The following is a 23,682-nucleotide window of genomic DNA, read 5'->3' as shown; positions in this document are numbered from 1 at the left end:
GGGGTGAATATGTTGTGGACAATGGAGGAGGGGCCCCTTCAGAGCTGGAGCCCGGCGGCAGGCGCTTCCATTGTCTCCCATAGTTCTGCCCCTGTATAGCAGCATATCCCTAACAGTGAATGTTTTCCAAATCTCCTAGTTGGTGCACAGGTTATTTATTACTGACTGATATATGTTAAAAGATCCACAGGTGGTGCTAATTATTTCATTTGTGATACTGAGAAGAACATGCAGAGCTAGTAAAATTCTATTTCTATTGTAGTCATGGTGTGGGCTGGGGAGGGGGGTTTCCAGGCAGACAGAACCCCCCCTGCATTTGCCTATGCTTGATATTGTTGAACTGACAGGTGAATGCAGGTTGAAGCTGTAACAGAATCCGTACTTGATACAGTTGAGCTGGCAGGAGATGCAGGTACACGCTGGGACTAGACACAAACTGGAGGAGACACAGAAGGTAAGCTGGAGCTAGGATGGACACAGGAACAGGGCAGAATCCAGCAGGACACAGGAGTAAGACTGGCAGTGACAGGACACTGAGGACTGAGGCCCTGATTCAGACCCAGACGCTACTGGCCGCTCGCTAAGCTGTGGGTGACCACCCACAGCTTTTACGAGCGGCCAGGTGATGGTCGCGACCATCGGGGCTTGTAACGAGACCCTTGTGGTAGGGTCTCTACCGTCGCAAGCCCGGAGAACTTCCTGCTCTAACAGAGGAAGAAGCTCTCCACTGACATCACTGGTGATGTCAGTGGTGCCTCCCACAAGGAACGCCTCTGTTTGTGTAGCCACCCCCTCTCCCCGCCTACAAAACGGGGCGAGCTGTTGATCAACATTGACAGCTGCCCCTTTTGTAGTGAGTCCCGGAGCGAGATAATTTGTCTCTCGCTCCGAGGCTTGCACATGCGTGCGGCGCATGCCACGCATGCGCAGTACCCCATCATCGACCCGCTTGCGAGTGCTATGTGCTTGCGAGCGGGTCTGACTGAGGCCCTGAGTCTCAGAGCAAAGGTCAGGGAGCGAGGAACTGCACAGCGTGCAGCGACCAAGTGGACATCCACTAGCAACAAGAACTAAAGGTGCATACACACACACAACGATTTTTTGAACAATTATCGTTAACGATATCGTTTATCGTTCAAGTGTTGAAAAAATCATTCACTTTCTAAGATAAAATGATGAACGATAAACGTTCATGCGCGTTCACGTTTGTAGTTCAGTCAGACTGACCAACTAGTGTGTGTGTGTGTGTGTGTGTGTGTGTGTGTGTGTGTGTGTGTGTCTTTAGTAATATCACCGGCAGGCAGGAACAGACTTGAATCCCTAATGAAGGGAGAGGTCTCCTGTGTTTGGTCCGTCAGGCTGAAGTGAGGTAACGAGACTACCAGCAGGTGAGAAGCTGCACATAGCAGCCAGGGTCCAGGTAGCTAGAGAGCCGCAGCGGCACATGTAACAACGCTATAATATCAATGTCTCTCTAAATCACACGCTATGCTGTATAATCTGCTACATCGCACTCTATACTGTACTATCTGCTACATCACACTATATACTGTACTGTCTGCTACATCTCACTCTATATACTGTACTGTCTGCTACATCTCACTCTATATACTGTACTGTCTGCTACATCACACTATATACTGTAATATCTGCTACATCATAAGATCTATACTGTCACTATATACTAAAAAATGTAATATGAATATATGACAAGTTCCCCAAAAACACGCTCCCTCCCCAGGTCTCCTGTGACCCCAGTATAGATAACTGATGACTTACTGGGATAACTGGTTTCTGTCCCTAGATCGGTGACCGATGGCTCAGTGGTCGCTTCCCTGGTTGTATAGATCGGGTCTGGTCCTGTAGTAACATCACTCGTGTATATCCCTGTAATATAATCATGTTATTACTGAGCAGTCTCCTGTATCATTCTATTATCTGTTTATGTATCATCATATCTACTGTCCATGTCTGTCTATATCACATGCTATACTATCCATGTCTGTTTACATCACACTCTATACTATCCATGTCTGTCTACATCACACGCTATACTATCCATGTCTGTCTACATCACACACTATACTATCCATGTCTGTCTACATCACACGCTATACTATCCATGTCTGTCTACATCACACGCTATACTATCCATGTCTGTCTACACTCTATACTATCCATGTCTGTCTACATCACACGCTATACTATCCATGTCTGTCTACATCACACGCTATACTATCCATGTCTGTCTACATCACACGCTATACTATCCATGTCTGTCTACATCACACTCTATACTGTCCATGTCTGTCTACATCACACTCTATACTGTCCATGTCTGTCTACATCACACGCTATACTGTCCATGTCTGTCTAAATCACACGCTATACTGTATAATCTGCTACATCACTATATAGTGTACTATACTCGCTACACAGAGATAAAGGGCGCTGTGATGAATCAATTGCTAAATACAGCTCACCAAAATGGGTGGCTACCCCTAATAGAAAGGAGAAATAATAGGGAGCGCAGATAGGAATTGAGAATTAAATGATTAATATATTTAATGTAGCATTGAATGCAGTAAATAAAGATAAATAACAAAATCCAGCAATGAAATAAATGATGATGAGGATTATGTGTCTGTTTTAATTATATTATCAGAGGTGCTGAACCAAGAGAGTATATAACATGGATGTAATAAATGAAAAAACACACTCAAGATATAGGACCACATTCAGACCCGGACGCAAGCGCTGCACGCTCGCAACCGGGTCGATGTTTTGGTTCTGCACACATGCAGCGGCCGCACTGCGCATGCGCAAGCCCTGGAGCGAGAGCGAAACTCTCTCGCTCCGGAGCTCACTACAAAAGGGCCGGCTGTCAATGTTGATCGACAGCTTGGCCCGTGTGCAGGCGGGGCGGGCGCGTGGCTACACAAACTGAGGCGTTACGTAAGGAACGCCTACTGTTTTGTGGGCGGCTGATGTCAGTGGGGAGCTTCCTGCTTGATCAGAGCAGGAAGCTCCCTGGGCCTTGCGACTGCCGAGACCCAACCTTAGGGTCTCGTCACAAGCCCCGATGGTCTTGACCATCATGACCATCAACCTGGTCGATCGCTAAGCTGTGGGTGGTAACTCAAAGCTTAGCTAGCGACCAGGAGGCCGCACTAGAAAAAGCAAGCGGCCGTCCACATTCAGAGAGAACGGACACGTCTTGCGACCGCCTCTGAATGAGGCCCATAGTCTTGAAAGAAAAAAAGGAAATTGTGAATAATGATCGATCACTATGAAAAAGGGGAACCAAGATGCAATTACAAGTAGCTTAAAAACAAGCTAGGCTTATTGAACAAAAGTCAGTGTGTAACAGCTATATTAATAGGTTATAATACGTTATTATGCTGCAGTTCAGAGGTGACTGATGGTAGGAACAATAACATCAGTACCTGAGTATTCACCAGAATGAAATAAGAATAGTCACTTATCTGGTTAGTGATTGTACATATAATCGTGGATGTCCTAAAGATTTCCTTCCCAATCATGTACCAATGTAAGCAGAGGGCAGTGTCCGGATTGCCACTCTGAAGCCGTGTGGAAGCAGGTTCTTGTCCGTGTATAGCTGAGAAGTGTCTCTGTCTCCGATGTGTGTATACTGTACTATCTGTATACATCACACTCTATACTGTATAATCTGCTACATCACTAAATACTGTACTATCTGTATACATCACACTCTATACTGTATAATCTGCTACATCACTAAATACTGTACTATCTGCTACATCACACTCTATACTGTACTATCTGTATACATCACACTCTATACTGTACTATCTGTATACATCACACTATATACTGTACTATCTGTATACATCACACTATATACTGTACTATCTGTATATATCACACTATATACTGTACTAGCTGTATACATCACACTATATACTGTACTATCTGTATACATCACGCTCTATACTGTACTGTCTGCTACATCTCACTCTATACTGTACTGTCTGCTACATCACACTATACTGTATAATCTGCTACATCACTAAATACTGTACTATCTGCTACATCACACTCTATACTGTACTATCTGTATACATCACACTCTATACTGTACTATCTGTATACATCACACTCTATACTGTACTATCTGTATACATCACACTCTATACTGTACTATCTGTATACATCACTATACTGTACTATCTGCTACATCACACTATATACTGTATTATCTGTATACATCACTATATACTGTACTATCTGTATACATCACACTCTATACTGTATAATCTGCTACATCACTATATACTGTACTATCTGTATACATCACACACTATACTGTACTATCTGCTACATCACACTATACTGTACTATCTGCTACATCACACTCTATACTGTACTACCTGTATACATCACACTCTATACTGTACTATCTGTATACATCACACTATATACTGTACAATCTGTATACATCACACACTATACTGTACTATCTGCTACATCACACTCTATACTGTACTATCTGTATACATCACACACTATACTGTACTATCTGTATACATCATACTCTATACTGTACTATCTGCTACATCACACTATATACTGTACTACCTGTATACATCACACTATATACTGTACTATCTGTATACATCACACTCTATACTGTACTATCTGTATACATCACTATACTGTACTATCTGCTACATCACACTATATACTGTATTATCTGTATACATCACTATATACTGTACTATCTGTATACATCACACTCTACACTGTATAATCTGCTACATCACACTCTATACTGTATAATCTGTATACTGTATAATCTGCTACATCACTATATACTGTACTATCTGTATACATCACACTATATACTGTATTATCTGTATACTGTATAATCTGCTACATCACACTATACTGTATAATCTGCTACATCACTATATACTGTACTATCTGTATACATCACGCTCTATACTGTACAGTCTGCTACATCACACTCTATACTTTACTATCTGTATACATCTCACTCTATACTGTATAATCTGCTACATCACTATATACTGTACTATCTGTATACATCACACTCTATACTGTATAATCTGCTACATCACACTCTTTACTGTATAATCTGCTACATCACACTATACTGTACTATCTGCTACATCACACTCTATACTGTATAATCTGCTACATCACACTCTATACTGTACTATCTGATACATCACAGTCTATACTGTATAATCTGCTACATCACTATATACTGTACTATCTGTATACATCACACTATATACTGTATTATCTGTATACTGTATAATCTGCTACATCACACTATACTGTATAATCTGCTACATCAGTATATACTGTACTATCTGTATACATCACGCTCTATACTGTACTGTCTGCTACATCTCACTCTATACTGTACTGTCTGCTACATCACACTATACTGTATAATCTGCTACATCACTATATACTGTACTATCTGTATACATCACACTCTATACTGTACTATCTGCTACATCACACTATACTGTATAATCTGCTACATCACTATATACTGTACTATCTGTATACATCACGCTCTATACTGTACTGTCTGTATACATCTCACTCTATACTGTATATATGCTACATCACACTCTATACTTTATAATCTGCTACATCACCATATACTGTACTATCTGCTACATCACACTCTATACTGTATAATCTGCTACATCACACTCTATACTGTACTATCTGTATACATCACACTCTATACTGTACTATCTGTATACATCACACTATACTGTACTATCTGTATACATCACACTATACTGTACTATCTGTATACATCACACTCTATACTGTATAATCTGCTACATCACTATATACTGTATTATCTGCTACATCACACTCTATACTGTATAATCTGCTACATCACTATATACTGTACTATCTGTATACATCACACTCTATACTGTACTATCTGTATACATCACACTCTATACTGTATAATCTGCTACATCACACTCTATACTGTACTATCTGCTACATCACACTCTATACTGTACTATCTGTATACATCACACTCTATACTGTATAATCTGCTACATCACACTATACTGTACTATCTGATACATCACAGTCTATACTGTATAATCTGCTACATCACTATATACTGTACTATCTGTATACTTCACACTATATACTGTACTATCTGTATACATCACACTCTATACTGTACTATCTGATACATCACACTCTATACTGTACTATCTGCTACATCACACTCTATACTGTATAATCTGCTACATCACTATATACTGTACTATCTGTATACATCACACTATATACTGTATTATCTGTATACTGTATAATCTGCTACATCACACTATACTGTATAATCTGCTACATCACTATATACTGTACTATCTGTACACATCACACTCTATACTGTATAATCTGCTACATCACACTCTATACTGTACTATCTGCTACATCACACTCTATACTGTATAATCTGCTACATCACACTCTATACTGTACTATCTGTATACATCACACTCTATACTGTATTGTCTGCTACATCACACTCTATACTGTATAATCTGCTACATCACACTCTATACTGTACTATCTGTATACATCACGCTGTATACTGTACTGTCTGCTACATCTCACTCTATACTGTACTGTCTGCTACATCACACTCTATACTGTATAATCTGCTATATCACACTCTATACTGTACTATCTGTATACATCTCACTCTATACTGTATATATGCTACATCACACTCTATACTGTATAATCTGCTACATCACTATATACTGTACTATCTGTATACATCACACTCTATACTGTACTATCTGCTACATCACACTCTATACTGTATAATCTGCTACATCACACTCTATACTGTACTGTCTGCTACATCACACTCTATATACTGTATAATCTGCTACATCTCACTCTATACTGTACTGTCTGCTACATCACACTCTATACTGTACTGTCTGCTACATCACACTCTATACTGTACTATCTATATACATCACACTCTATACTGTACTATCTGCTACATCACACTATACTGTACTATCTGTATACATCACACTCTATACTGTATAATCTGCTACATCTCACTCTATACTGTATAATCTGCTACATCACACTCTATACTGTACTATCTGTATACATCACACTCTATACTGTATTGTCTGCTACATCTCACTATATACTGTATAATTTGCTACATCACTATATACTGTACTATCTGTATACATCTCACTCTATACTATACTGTCTACTACATCTCACTATACTGTACTATCTGTATACATCACACTCTATACTGTACTATCTACTACATCACACTCTATACTGTATAATCTGCTACATCTCACTCTATACTGTACTATCTGCTACATCACTATATACTGTATTATCTGTATATATCTCTCTATACTGTACTGTCTGCTACATCTCACTCTATACTGTATAATCTGCTACATCACACTATACTGTACTATCTGCTACATCACACTCTATACTGTACTATCTGTATACACTGTACTGTCTGCTACATCTCACTCTATATTGTACTATCTGTATACATCTCACTCTATACTGTATAATCTGCTACATCACACTCTATACAGTACTATCTGTATACATCACACTCTATACTGTATAATCTGCTACATCATACTCTATACTGTACTGTCTGTATACATCACACTCTATACTGTACTGTCTGTATACATCACACTCTATGCTGTACTATCTGTATACATCACACTATACTGTATAATCTGCTACATCACACTGTATACTGTACTATCTGTATACACCACACTCTATACTGTACTGTCTGATACATCTCACTCTATATTATACTATCTGTATACATCACACTATATACTGTACTGTCTGCTACATCTCACTCTATACTGTACTATCTGTATACACTGTACTGTCTGCTACATCTCACTCTATATTGTACTATCTGTATACATCACACTATATACTGTACTGTCTGCTACATCTCACTCTATACTGTATAATCTGCTACATCACTATATACTGTACTATCTGTATACATCACACTATACTGTACTGTCTGCTACATCACACTATACTGTACTATCTACTACATCACACTCTATACTGTACTATCTGTATACATCACACTCTATACTGTACTGTCTGCTACATCTCACTCTATACTGTACTATCTGTATACATCACACCATATACTGTAGTGTCTGCTACATCTCACTCTATATTGTACTATCTGCTACAACACACTCTATACATCACACTCTATACTGTACTATCTGTATACATCACACTCTATACATCACACGCTATACTGTACTATCTGCTAAATCCTAATATATACTGTAATATCTGCTACATCACACTATATACTGTAATATCTGCTACATCACACTATGTACTGTAATATCTGCTACATCACACGCTCCTATACTGTCACTATATACTAAAAAATGTAATATGAATATATGTCAAGTTCCCCAAAAAACACGCTCCCTCCCCTGGTCTCCTGTGACCCCAGTATAGATAACTGATGACTTACTGGGATAACTGGTTTCTGTCCCTAGATCGGTGACCGATGGCTCAGTGGTCGCCTCCCTGGTTGTATAGATCGGGTCTGGTCCTGTAGTAACATCACTAGTGTATGTCCCTGTAATATAATCATGTTATTACTGAGCAGCCTCATGTATCATTCTATTATCTGTTTATGTATCACATCTACTATCCTTGTCTGTCTACATCACACTCTATACCATCCATGTCTGTCTACATCACACTCTATACCATCCATGTCTGTCTACATCACACACTATACTATCCATGTCTGTCTACATCACACACTATACTATCCATGTCTGTCTACATCACACTCTATACTATCCATGTCTGTCTACATCACACGCTATACTATCCTTGTCTGTCTACATCACACGCTATACTATCCATGTCTGTCTATATCACACACTATACTATCCATGTCTGTCTACATCACACGCTATACTATCCTTGTCTGTCTACATCACACGCTATACTATCCATATCTGTCTATATCACACACTATACTATCCATGTCTGTCTACATCACACACTATACTATCCATGTCTGTCTACATCAGATGCTATAATATAAATGTTTCTCTAAATCACACGCTATACTGTATAATCTGCTACATCACACTCTGTACATCTCACACTATATACTATACTATCTGCTACATCACTCTATACATCGCACTCTATACTGTGCTATCTGCTACATCACACTCTATACTGTACTATCTGTATACATCACACACTATACTGTACTATCTGCTACATCACACTCTATACTGTACTATCTGTATACATCACACACTATACTGTACTATCTGTATACATCACACTCTATACTGTACTATCTGCTACATCACACTATATACTGTACTATCTGTATACATCACTATATACTGTACTATCTGTATACATCACACTCTATACTGTATAATCTGCTACATCACTATATACGTACTATCTGCTACATCACACTGTACACTGTATAATCTGCTACATCACACTCTATACTGTACTATCTGTATACATCACACTCTATACTGTATAATCTGCTACATCACTATATACTGTACTATCTGTATACATCACACTCTATACTGTATAATCTGCTACATCACTCTATACTGTACTATCTGTATACATCACACTCTATACTGTACTATCTGCTACATCACACTCTATACTGTATAATCTGCTACATCACTATATACTGTACTATCTGTATACATCACACTATATACTTTATTATCTGTATACTGTATAATCTGCTACATCACACTATACTGTATAATCTGCTACATCACTATATACTGTACTATCTGTATACATCACGCTCTATACTGTACTGTCTGCTACATCTCACTCTATACTGTACTGTCTGCTACATCACACTATACTGTATAATCTGCTACATCACTATATACTGTACTATGTATACATCACGTTCTATACTGTACTGTCTGCTACATCACACTCTATACTGTACTATCTGTATACATCTCACACTATACTGTATATATGCTACATCACACTCTATACTGTATAATCTGCTACATCACCATATACTGTACTATCTGTATACATCACACTCTATACTGTACTATCTGCTACATCACACTCTATACTGTATAATCTGCTACATCACACTCTATACTGTATAATCTGCTACATCACTATATACTGTATAATCTGCTACATCACACTCTATACTGTATAATCTGCTACATCACACTCTATACTGTACTATCTGTATACATCACACTATACTGTATAATCTGCTACATCTCACTCTATACTGTACTATCTGCTACATCACTATATACTGTACTATCTGTATACATCACACTCTATACTGTACTATGTGCTACATCACACTCTATACTATACTATCTGTATACATCACACTCTATACTGTACTATCTGTATACATCACACTCTATACTGTACTATCTGTATACATCACACTCTATACTGTACTATCTGTATACATCACACTCTATACTGTATAATCTGCTACATCACACTCTATACTGTACTATCTGCTACATCACACTCTATACTGTATAATCTGCTACATCACTATATACTGTATTATCTGCTACATCACACTCTATACTGTATAATCTGCTACATCACTATATACTGTACTATCTGTATACATCACACTCTATACTGTACTATCTGTATACATCACACTCTATACTGTATAATCTGCTACATCACACTCTATACAGTACTATCTGTATACATCACACTCTATACTGTATAATCTGCTACATCACACTATAATGTACTATCTGCTACATCAGTCTATACTGTATAATCTGCTACATCACTATATACTGTACTATCTGTATACTTCACACTCTATACTGTACTATCTGTATACATCACACTCTATACTGTACTATCTGTATACATCACACTCTATACTGTACTATCTGTATACATCACACTCTATACTGTGCTATCTGCTACATCACACTCTATACTGTGCTATCTGCTACATCACACTCTATACTGTGCTATCTGCTACATCACACTCTATACTGTGCTATCTGCTACATCACACTCTATACTGTACTATCTGTATACATCACACTCTATACTGTATAATCTGCTACATCACTATATACTGTACTATCTGTATACATCACACTATATACTGTATTATCTGTATACTGTATAATCTGCTACATCACACTATACTGTATAATCTGCTACATCACTATATACTGTACTATCTGTATACATCACGCTCTATACTGTACTGTCTGCTACATCTCACTCTATACTGTACTGTCTGCTACATCACACTCTATACTGTATAATCTGCTACATCACTATATACTGTACTATCTGTATACATCACACTATACTGTACTATCTGCTACATCACACTATACTGTATAATCTGCTACATCACTATATACTGTACAATCTGTATACATCACACTCTATACTGTACTATCTGTATACATCTCACTCTATACTGTATATATACTACATCACACTCTATACTGTATAATCTACTACATCACTATATACTGTACTATCTGTATACATCATACTCTATACTGTATAATCTGCTACATCACACTCTATACTGTACTATCTGCTACATCACACTATACTGTATAATCTGCAACATCACACTCTATACTGTACTGTCTGCTACATCACACTCAATATACTGTATAATCTGCTACATCTCACTCTATACTGTACTGTCTGCTACATCACACTCTATACTGTACTGTCTGCTACATCACACTCTATACTGTGCTATCTATATACATCACACTCTATACTGTACTATCTGCTACATCACACTCTATACTGTACTATCTGTATACATCACACTCTATACTGTATAATCTGCTACATCACACTCTATACTGTATAATCTGCTACATCACACTCTATACTGTATAATCTGCTACATCACACTCTATACTGTATAATCTGCTACATCACACTCTATACTGTACTATCTGTATACATCACACTCTATACTGTATTGTCTGCTACATCTCACTATATACTGTATAATCTGCTACATCACTATATACTGTACTATCTGTATACATCTCACTCTATACTGTACTGTCTACTACATCTCACTATACTGTACTATCTGTATACATCACACTCTATACTGTATAATCTGCTACATCACTATATACGTACTGTCTGTATACATCACACTCTATACTGTATAATCTGCTACATCACACTCTATACTGTACTATCTGTATACATCACACACTATACTGTACTATCTGTATACATCACACTCTATACTGTACTATCTGCTACATCACACTATATACTGTACTATCTGTATACATCACTATATACTGTACTATCTGTATACATCACACTCTATACTGTATAATCTGCTACATCACTATATACGTACTGTCTGTATACATCACACTCTATACTGTATAATCTGCTACATCACACTCTATACTGTACTATCTGTATACATCACACTCTATACTGTATAATCTGCTACATCACTATATACTGTACTATCTGCTACATCACACTCTATACTGTATAATCTGCATCACTATATACTGTACTATCTGTATACATCACACTCTATACTGTACTATCTGCTACATCACACTATACTGTATAATCTGCTACATCACTATATACTGTATTATCTGCTACATCACACTCTATACTGTATAATCTGCTACATCACTATATACTGTACTATCTGTATACATCACACTCTATACTGTACTATCTGCTACATCACACTCTATACTGTACTATCTGTATACATCACACTCTATACTGTACTACGTGTATACATCACACTCTATACTGTACTATCTGTATACATCACACTCTATACTGTATAATCTGCTACATCACACTCTATACTGTACTATCTGCTACATCACTATATACTGTATTATCTGCTACATCACACTATACTGTATAATCTGCTACATCACTATATACTGTACTATCTGTATACATCACACTCTAAACTGTACTATCTGCTACATCACACTCTATACTGTACAATCTGCTACATCACACTCTATACTGTACTATCTGTATACATCACACTCTATACTGTATAATCTGCTACATCCCATCTATACTGTACTATCTGTATACATCACACTCTATACTGTATAATCTGCTACATCACACTCTATACTGTACTATCTGTATACATCACACTCTATACTGTATAATCTGCTACATCACACTATACTGTACTATCTGCTACATCACACTCTATACTGTACTATCTGCTACATCACACTATACTGTATAATCTGCAACATCACACTCTATACTGTACTGTCTGCTACATCACACTCTATACTGTACTGTCTGCTACATCACTCTATACTGTGCTATCTATATACATCACACTCTATACTGTACTATCTGCTACATCACACTCTATACTGTACTATCTGTATACATCACACTCTATACTGTATAATCTGCTACATCACACTCTATACTGTATAATCTGCTACATCACACTCTATACTGTATAATCTGCTACATCACACTCTATACTGTACTATCTGTATACATCACACTCTATACTGTATTGTCTGCTACATCTCACTATATACTGTATAATCTGCTACATCACTATATACTGTACTATCTGTATACATCTCACTCTATACTGTACTGTCTACTACATCTCACTATACTGTACTATCTGTATACATCACACTCTATACTGTATAATCTGCTACATCACTATATACGTACTGTCTGTATACATCACACTCTATACTGTATAATCTGCTACATCACACTCTACACTGTACTATCTGTATACATCACACACTATACTGTACTATCTGCTACATCACACTCTATACTGTACAATCTGTATACATCACACACTATACTGTACTATCTGTATACATCACACTCTATACTGTACTATCTGCTACATCACACTATATACTGTACTATCTGTATACATCACTATATACTGTACTATCTGTATACATCACACTCTATACTGTATAATCTGCTACATCACTATATACGTACTGTCTGTATACATCACACTCTATACTGTATAATCTGCTACATCACACTCTATACTGTACTATCTGTATACATCACACTCTATACTGCACTATCTGTATACATCACACTCTATACTGTGCTATCTGCTACATCACACTCTATACTGTGCTATCTGCTACATCACACTCTATACTGTGCTATCTGCTACATCACACTCTATACTGTGCTATCTGCTACATCACACTCTATACTGTACTATCTGTATACATCACACTCTATACTGTATAATCTGCTACATCACTATATACTGTACTATCTGTATACATCACACTATATACTGTATTATCTGTATACTGTATAATCTGCTACATCACACTATACTGTATAATCTGCTACATCACTATATACTGTACTATCTGTATACATCACGCTCTATACTGTACTGTCTGCTACATCTCACTCTATACTGTACTGTCTGCTACATCACACTCTATACTGTATAATCTGCTACATCACTATATACTGTACTATCTGTATACATCACACTATACTGTACTATCTGCTACATCACACTATACTGTATAATCTGCTACATCACTATATACTGTACAATCTGTATACATCACACTCTATACTGTACTATCTGTATACATCTCACTCTATACTGTATATATACTACATCACACTCTATACTGTATAATCTACTACATCACTATATACTGTACTATCTGTATACATCATACTCTATACTGTATAATCTGCTACATCACACTCTATACTGTACTATCTGCTACATCACACTATACTGTATAATCTGCAACATCACACTCTATACTGTACTGTCTGCTACATCACACTCAATATACTGTATAATCTGCTACATCTCACTCTATACTGTACTGTCTGCTACATCACACTCTATACTGTACTGTCTGCTACATCACACTCTATACTGTATAATCTGCTACATCACACTCTATACTGTATAATCTGCTACATCACACTCTATACTGTGCTATCTATATACATCACACTCTATACTGTACTATCTGCTACATCACACTCTATACTGTACTATCTGTATACATCACACTCTATACTGTATAATCTGCTACATCACACTCTATACTGTATAATCTGCTACATCACACTCTATACTGTATAATCTGCTACATCACACTCTATACTGTACTATCTGTATACATCACACTCTATACTGTATTGTCTGCTACATCTCACTATATACTGTATAATCTGCTACATCACTATATACTGTACTATCTGTATACATCTCACTCTATACTGTACTGTCTACTACATCTCACTATACTGTACTATCTGTATACATCACACTCTATACTGTATAATCTGCTACATCACTATATACGTACTGTCTGTATACATCACACTCTATACTGTATAATCTGCTACATCACACTCTATACTGTACTATCTGTATACATCACACACTATACTGTACTATCTGTATACATCACACTCTATACTGTACTATCTGCTACATCACACTATATACTGTACTATCTGTATACATCACTATATACTGTACTATCTGTATACATCACACTCTATACTGTATAATCTGCTACATCACTATATACGTACTGTCTGTATACATCACACTCTATACTGTATAATCTGCTACATCACACTCTATACTGTACTATCTGTATACATCACACTCTATACTGTATAATCTGCTACATCACTATATACTGTACTATCTGCTACATCACACTCTATACTGTATAATCTGCATCACTATATACTGTACTATCTGTATACATCACACTCTATACTGTACTATCTGCTACATCACACTATACTGTATAATCTGCTACATCACACTCTATACTGTACTATCTGCTACATCACACTATACTGTATAATCTGCTACATCACTATATACTGTATTATCTGCTACATCACACTCTATACTGTATAATCTGCTACATCACTATATACTGTACTATCTGTATACATCACACTCTATACTGTACTATCTGCTACATCACACTCTATACTGTACTATCTGTATACATCACACTCTATACTGTACTACGTGTATACATCACACTCTATACTGTACTATCTGTATACATCACACTCTATACTGTATAATCTGCTACATCACACTCTATACTGTACTATCTGCTACATCACTATATACTGTATTATCTGCTACATCACACTATACTGTATAATCTGCTACATCACTATATACTGTACTATCTGTATACATCACACTCTAAACTGTACTATCTGCTACATCACACTCTATACTGTACAATCTGCTACATCACACTCTATACTGTACTATCTGTATACATCACACTCTATACTGTATAATCTGCTACATCCCATCTATACTGTACTATCTGTATACATCACACTCTATACTGTATAATCTGCTACATCACACTCTATACTGTACTATCTGTATACATCACACTCTATACTGTATAATCTGCTACATCACACTATACTGTACTATCTGCTACATCACACTCTATACTGTACTATCTGCTACATCACACTATACTGTATAATCTGCAACATCACACTCTATACTGTACTGTCTGCTACATCACACTCTATACTGTACTGTCTGCTACATCACTCTATACTGTGCTATCTATATACATCACACTCTATACTGTACTATCTGCTACATCACACTCTATACTGTACTATCTGTATACATCACACTCTATACTGTATAATCTGCTACATCACACTCTATACTGTATAATCTGCTACATCACACTCTATACTGTATAATCTGCTACATCACACTCTATACTGTACTATCTGTATACATCACACTCTATACTGTATTGTCTGCTACATCTCACTATATACTGTATAATCTGCTACATCACTATATACTGTACTATCTGTATACATCTCACTCTATACTGTACTGTCTACTACATCTCACTATACTGTACTATCTGTATACATCACACTCTATACTGTATAATCTGCTACATCACTATATACGTACTGTCTGTATACATCACACTCTATACTGTATAATCTGCTACACCACACTCTACACTGTACTATCTGTATACATCACACACTATACTGTACTATCTGCTACATCACACTCTATACTGTACAATCTGTATACATCACACACTATACTGTACTATCTGTATACATCACACTCTATACTGTACTATCTGCTACATCACACTATATACTGTACTATCTGTATACATCACTATATACTGTACTATCTGTATACATCACACTCTATACTGTATAATCTGCTACATCACTATATACGTACTGTCTGTATACATCACACTCTATACTGTATAATCTGCTACATCACACTCTATACTGTACTATCTGTATACATCACACTCTATACTGTATAATCTGCTACATCACTATATACTGTACTATCTGCTACATCACACTCTATACTGTATAATCTGCAACATCACTATATACTGTACTATCTGTATACATCACACTCTATACTGTATAATCTGCTATATCACTATATACGTACTGTCTGTATACATCACACTCTATACTGTATAATCTGCTACATCACACTCTATACTGTACTATCTGTATACATCACACTCTATACTGTATAATCTGCTACATCACTATATACTGTACTATCTGCTACATCACACTCTATACTGTATAATCTGCAACATCACTATATACTGTACTATCTGTATACATCACACTCTATACTGTACTATCTGCTACATCACACTATACTGTATAATCTGCTACATCACACTCTATACTGTACTATCTGCTACATCACACTCTATACTGTATAATCTGCTACATCACTATATACTGTATTATCTGCTACATCACACTCTATACTGTATAATCTGCTACATCACTCTCTACTGTACTATCTGTATACATCACACTCTATACTGTACTATCTGTATACATCACACTCTATACTGTACTACGTGTATACATCACACTCTATACTGTATAATCTGCTACATCACACTATACTGTATAATCTGCTACATCACTATATACTGTACTATCTGTATACATCACACTCTATACTGTACTATCTGCTACATCACACTCTATACTGTATAATCTGCTCCATCACACTCTATACTGTACTATCTGTATACATCACACTCTATACTGTATTGTCTGCTACATCCCATCTATACTGTACTATCTGTATACATCACACTCTATACTGTATAATCTGCTACATCACACTCTATACTGTATAATCTGCTACATCACACTCTATACTGTATAATCTGCTACATCACACTCTATACTGTATAATCTGCTCCATCACACTCTATACTGTACTATCTGTATACATCACACTCTATACTGTATTGTCTGCTACATCTCACTATATACTGTATAATCTGCTACATCACTATATACTGTACTATCTGTATACATCTCACTCTATACTGTACTGTCTACTACATCTCACTATACTGTACTATCTGTATACATCACACTCTATACTGTATAATCTGCTACATCACTATATACGTACTGTCTGTATACATCACACTCTATACTGTATAATCTGCTACATCACACTCTACACTGTACTATCTGTATACATCACACACTATACTGTACTATCTGCTACATCACACTCTATACTGTACTATCTGTATACATCACACACTATACTGTACTATCTGTATACATCACACTCTATACTGTACTATCTGCTACATCACACTATATACTGTACTATCTGTATACATCACTATATACTGTACTATCTGTATACATCACACTCTATACTGTATAATCTGCTACATCACTATATACGTACTGTCTGTATACATCACACTCTATACTGTATAATCTGCTACATCATACTCTATACTGTACTATCTGTATACATCACACTCTATACTGTATAATCTGCTACATCACTATATACTGTACTATCTGCTACATCACACTCTATACTGTATAATCTGCAACATCACTATATACTGTACTATCTGTATACATCACACTCTATACTGTACTATCTGCTACATCACACTATACTGTATAATCTGCTACATCACACTCTATACTGTACTATCTGCTACATCACACTCTATACTGTATAATCTGCTACATCACTATATACTGTATTATCTGCTACATCACACTCTATACTGTATAATCTGCTACATCACTATATACTGTACTATCTGTATACATCACACTCTATACTGTACTATCTGCTACATCACACTATACTGTATTGAGTGTGATGTAGCAGATTATACAGTATAGAGTGTGATGTATACAGATAGTACAGTATAGAGTGTGATGTATACACGTAGTACAGTATAGAGTGTGATGTATACAGATAGTACAGTATAGAGTGTGATGTAGCAGATAGTACAGTATAATCTGTATACATCACACTCTATACTGTACTACGTGTATACATCACACTCTATACTGTACTATCTGTATACATCACACTCTATACTGTATAATCTGCTACATCACACTCAATACAGTATATAGTGATGTAGCAGATTATACAGTATAGTGTGATGTAGCAGATAATACAGTATATAGTGATATAGCAGATAGTACAGTATAATCTGCTACATCACACTATACTGTATAATCTGCTACATCACTATATACTGTATTTTCTGTATACATCACACTCTATACTGTACTATCTGCTACATCACACTCTATACTGTACAATCTGCTACATCACACTCTATACTGTACTATCTGTATACATCACACTCTATACTGTATAATCTGCTACATCCCATCTATACTGTACTATCTGTATACATCACACTCTATACTGTATAATCTGCTACATCACACTCTATACTGTACTATCTGTATACATCACTATATACTGTACTATCTGTATACATCACACTATACTGTACTATCTGTATACATCACTATATACTGTACTATCTGTATACATCACACTCTATACTGTATAATCTGCTACATCACACTCTATACTGTACTATCTGCTACATCACACTCTATACTGTACTATCTGCTACATCACACTCTATACTGTACTATCTGCTACATCACACTATACTGTACTATCTGCTACATCACAGTCTATACTGTATAATCTGCTACATCACTATATACTGTACTATCTGTATACATCACACTCTATACTGTACTATCTGTATACATCACACTCTATACTGTACTATCTGGTACATCACACTATACTGTATAATCTGCTCCATCACTATATACTGTACTATCTGTATACATCACACTATATACTGTATTATCTGTATACTGTATAATCTGCTACATCACACTATACTGTATAATCTGCTACATCACTATATACTGTACTATCTGTATACATCACACTCTATACTGTACTGTCTGCTACATCTCACTCTATACTGTACTGTCTGCTACATCACACTATACTGTATAATCTGCTACATCACTATATACTGTACTATCTGTATACATCACACTCTATACTGTACTATCTGCTACATCACACTCTATACTGTACTATCTGTATACATCTCACTCTATACTGTATATATGCTACATCACACTCTATACTGTATAATCTGCTACATCGCCATATACTGTACTATCTGTATACATCACACTCTATACTGTACTATCTGCTACATCACACTCTATACTGTATAATCTGCTACATCACACTCTATACTGTACTATCTGTATACATCACACTCTATACTGTACTATCTGTATACATCACACTCTATACTGTATAATCTGCTACATCACACTCTATACTGTACTATCTGCTACATCACACTCTATACTGTATAATCTGCTACATCACTATATACTGTACTATCTGTATACATCACACTCTATACTGTACTATCTGCTACATCACACTCTATACTGTATAATCTGCTACATCACTATATACTGTACTATCTGTATACATCTCACTCTATACTGTACTATCTACTACATCACACTCTATACTGTATAATCTGCTACATCTCACTCTATACTGTACTATCTGCTACATCACTATATACTGTATTATCTGTATATATCTCTCTATACTGTACTGTCTGCTACATCTCACTCTATACTGTATAATCTGCTACATCACACTCTATACTGTACTATCTGCTACATCACACTCTATACTGTACTATCTGTATACATCACACTCTATACTGTACTGTCTGCTACATCTCACTCTATACTGTATAATCTGCTACATCACTATATACTGTACTATCTGTATACATCACACTCTATACTGTACTGTCTGCTACATCACACTCTATACTGTACTATCTACTACATCACACTCTATACTGTACTATCTGTATACATCACACTCTATACTGTACTGTCTGCTACATCTCACTCTATACTGTACTATCTGTATACATCACACTATATACTGTACTGTCTGCTACATCTCACTCTATACTGTACTATCTGTATACATCACACTATATACTGTACTGTCTGCTACATCTCACTCTATATTGTACTATCTGCTACAACACACTCTATACATCACACTCTATACTGTACTATCTGTATACATCACACTCTATACATCACACGCTATACTGTACTATCTGCTAAATCCTAATATATACTGTAATATCTGCTACATCACACTATACACTGTAATATCTGCTACATCACACTATGTACTGTAATATCTGCTACATCACACGCTCCTATACTGTCACTATATACTAGAAAATGTAATATGAATATATGTCAAGTTCCCCAAAAAACACGCTCCCTCCCCTGGTCTCCTGTGACCCCAGTATAGATAACTGATGACTTACTGGGATAACTGGTTTCTGTCCCTAGATCGGTGACCGATGGCTCAGTGGTCGCCTCCCTGGTTGTATAGATCGGGTCTGGTCCTGTAGTAACATCACTAGTGTATGTCCCTGTAATATAATCATGTTATTACTGAGCAGCCTCATGTATCATTCTATTATCTGTTTATGTATCATATCTACTATTCTTGTCTGTCTACATCACACTCTATACCATCCATGTCTGTCTACATCACACTCTATACCATCCATGTCTGTCTACATCACACACTATACTATCCATGTCTGTCTACATCACACTCTATACTATCCATGTCTGTCTACATCACACGCTATACTATCCTTGCCTGTCTACATCACACGCTACACTATCCATGTCTGTCTATATCACACACTATACTATCCATGTCTGTCTACATCACACGCTATACTGTCCATGTCTGTCTACATCACACACTATACTATCCATGTCTGTCTACATCACACACTATACTATCCATGTCTGTCTACATCAGATGCTATAATATAAATGTTACTCTAAATCACACGCTATACTGTATAATCTGCTACATCACACTCTGTACATCTCACACTATATACTATACTATCTGCTACATCACTCTATACATCGCACTCTATACTGTGCTATCTGCTACATCACACTCTATACTGTACTATCTGTGTACATCACACACTATACTGTACTATCTGCTACATCACACTCTATACTGTACTATCTGTATACATCACACACTATACTGTACTATCTGTATACATCACACTCTATACTGTACTATCTGCTACATCACACTATATACTGTACTATCTGCTACATCACACTATATACTGTACTATCTGTATACATCACACACTATACTGTACTATCTGTATACATCACACTCTATACTGTACTATCTGCTACATCACACTATATACTGTACTATCTGTATACATCACTATATACTGTATAATCTGCTACATCACACTATACTGTATAATCTGCTACATCACTATATACTGTACTATCTGTATACATCACGCTCTATACTGTACTGTCTGCTACATCTCACTCTATACTGTACTGTCTGCTACATCACACTATACTGTATAATCTGCTACATCACTATATACTGTACTATCTGTATACATCACTATATACTGTATAATCTGCTACATCACTATATACTGTACTATCTGTATACATCACACTCTATACTGTATAATCTGTATACTGTATAATCTGCTACATCACACTATACTGTATAATCTGCTACATCACTATATACTGTACTATCTGTATACATCACACTCTATACTGTACTATCTGCTACATCACACTATACTGTATAATCTGCTACATCACTATATACTGTACTATGTATACATCACGCTCTATACTGTACTGTCTGCTACATCACACTCTATACTGTACTATCTGTATACATCTCACTCTATACTGTATATATGCTACATCACACTCTATACTGTATAATCTGCTACATCACCATATACTGTACTATCTGTATACATCACACTCTATACTGTACTATCTGCTACATCACACTCTATACTGTATAATCTGCTACATCACACTATACTGTATAATCTGCTACATCACACTCTATACTGTATAATCTGCTACATCACACTCTATACTGTATAATCTGCTACATCACACTCTATACTGTACTATCTGTATACATCA

At 36.4% G+C, this 23,682-nt stretch overlaps 1 protein-coding gene across 1 annotated transcript in view; it reads right to left on the bottom strand.

Annotated features, from left to right (window-relative positions):
- The window catches only part of LOC148479330 (uncharacterized), a 212,260-nt gene that overhangs the window by 99,213 nt on the left and 89,365 nt on the right, over positions 1 to 23,682 (bottom strand). Inside the window, exons 17-19 of the mRNA XM_088454607.1 lie at positions 21,981 to 22,088; positions 8,597 to 8,704; positions 1,780 to 1,887 (exon numbers count right to left, since the gene is read on the bottom strand). Coding sequence (XP_088310733.1) covers positions 1,780 to 1,887; positions 8,597 to 8,704; positions 21,981 to 22,088 — 324 coding nt within the window. The remainder of the gene's footprint in view (positions 1 to 1,779; positions 1,888 to 8,596; positions 8,705 to 21,980; positions 22,089 to 23,682) is intronic.

Source organism: Taudactylus pleione, unplaced genomic scaffold, assembly GCF_031769625.1.
Source record: "Taudactylus pleione unplaced genomic scaffold, aTauple2 ptg000620l, whole genome shotgun sequence".
In the NCBI taxonomy this organism is placed as follows: Eukaryota; Metazoa; Chordata; class Amphibia; order Anura; family Myobatrachidae; genus Taudactylus; species Taudactylus pleione.
This window is presented reverse-complemented; position numbering and strand designations above follow the sequence as displayed.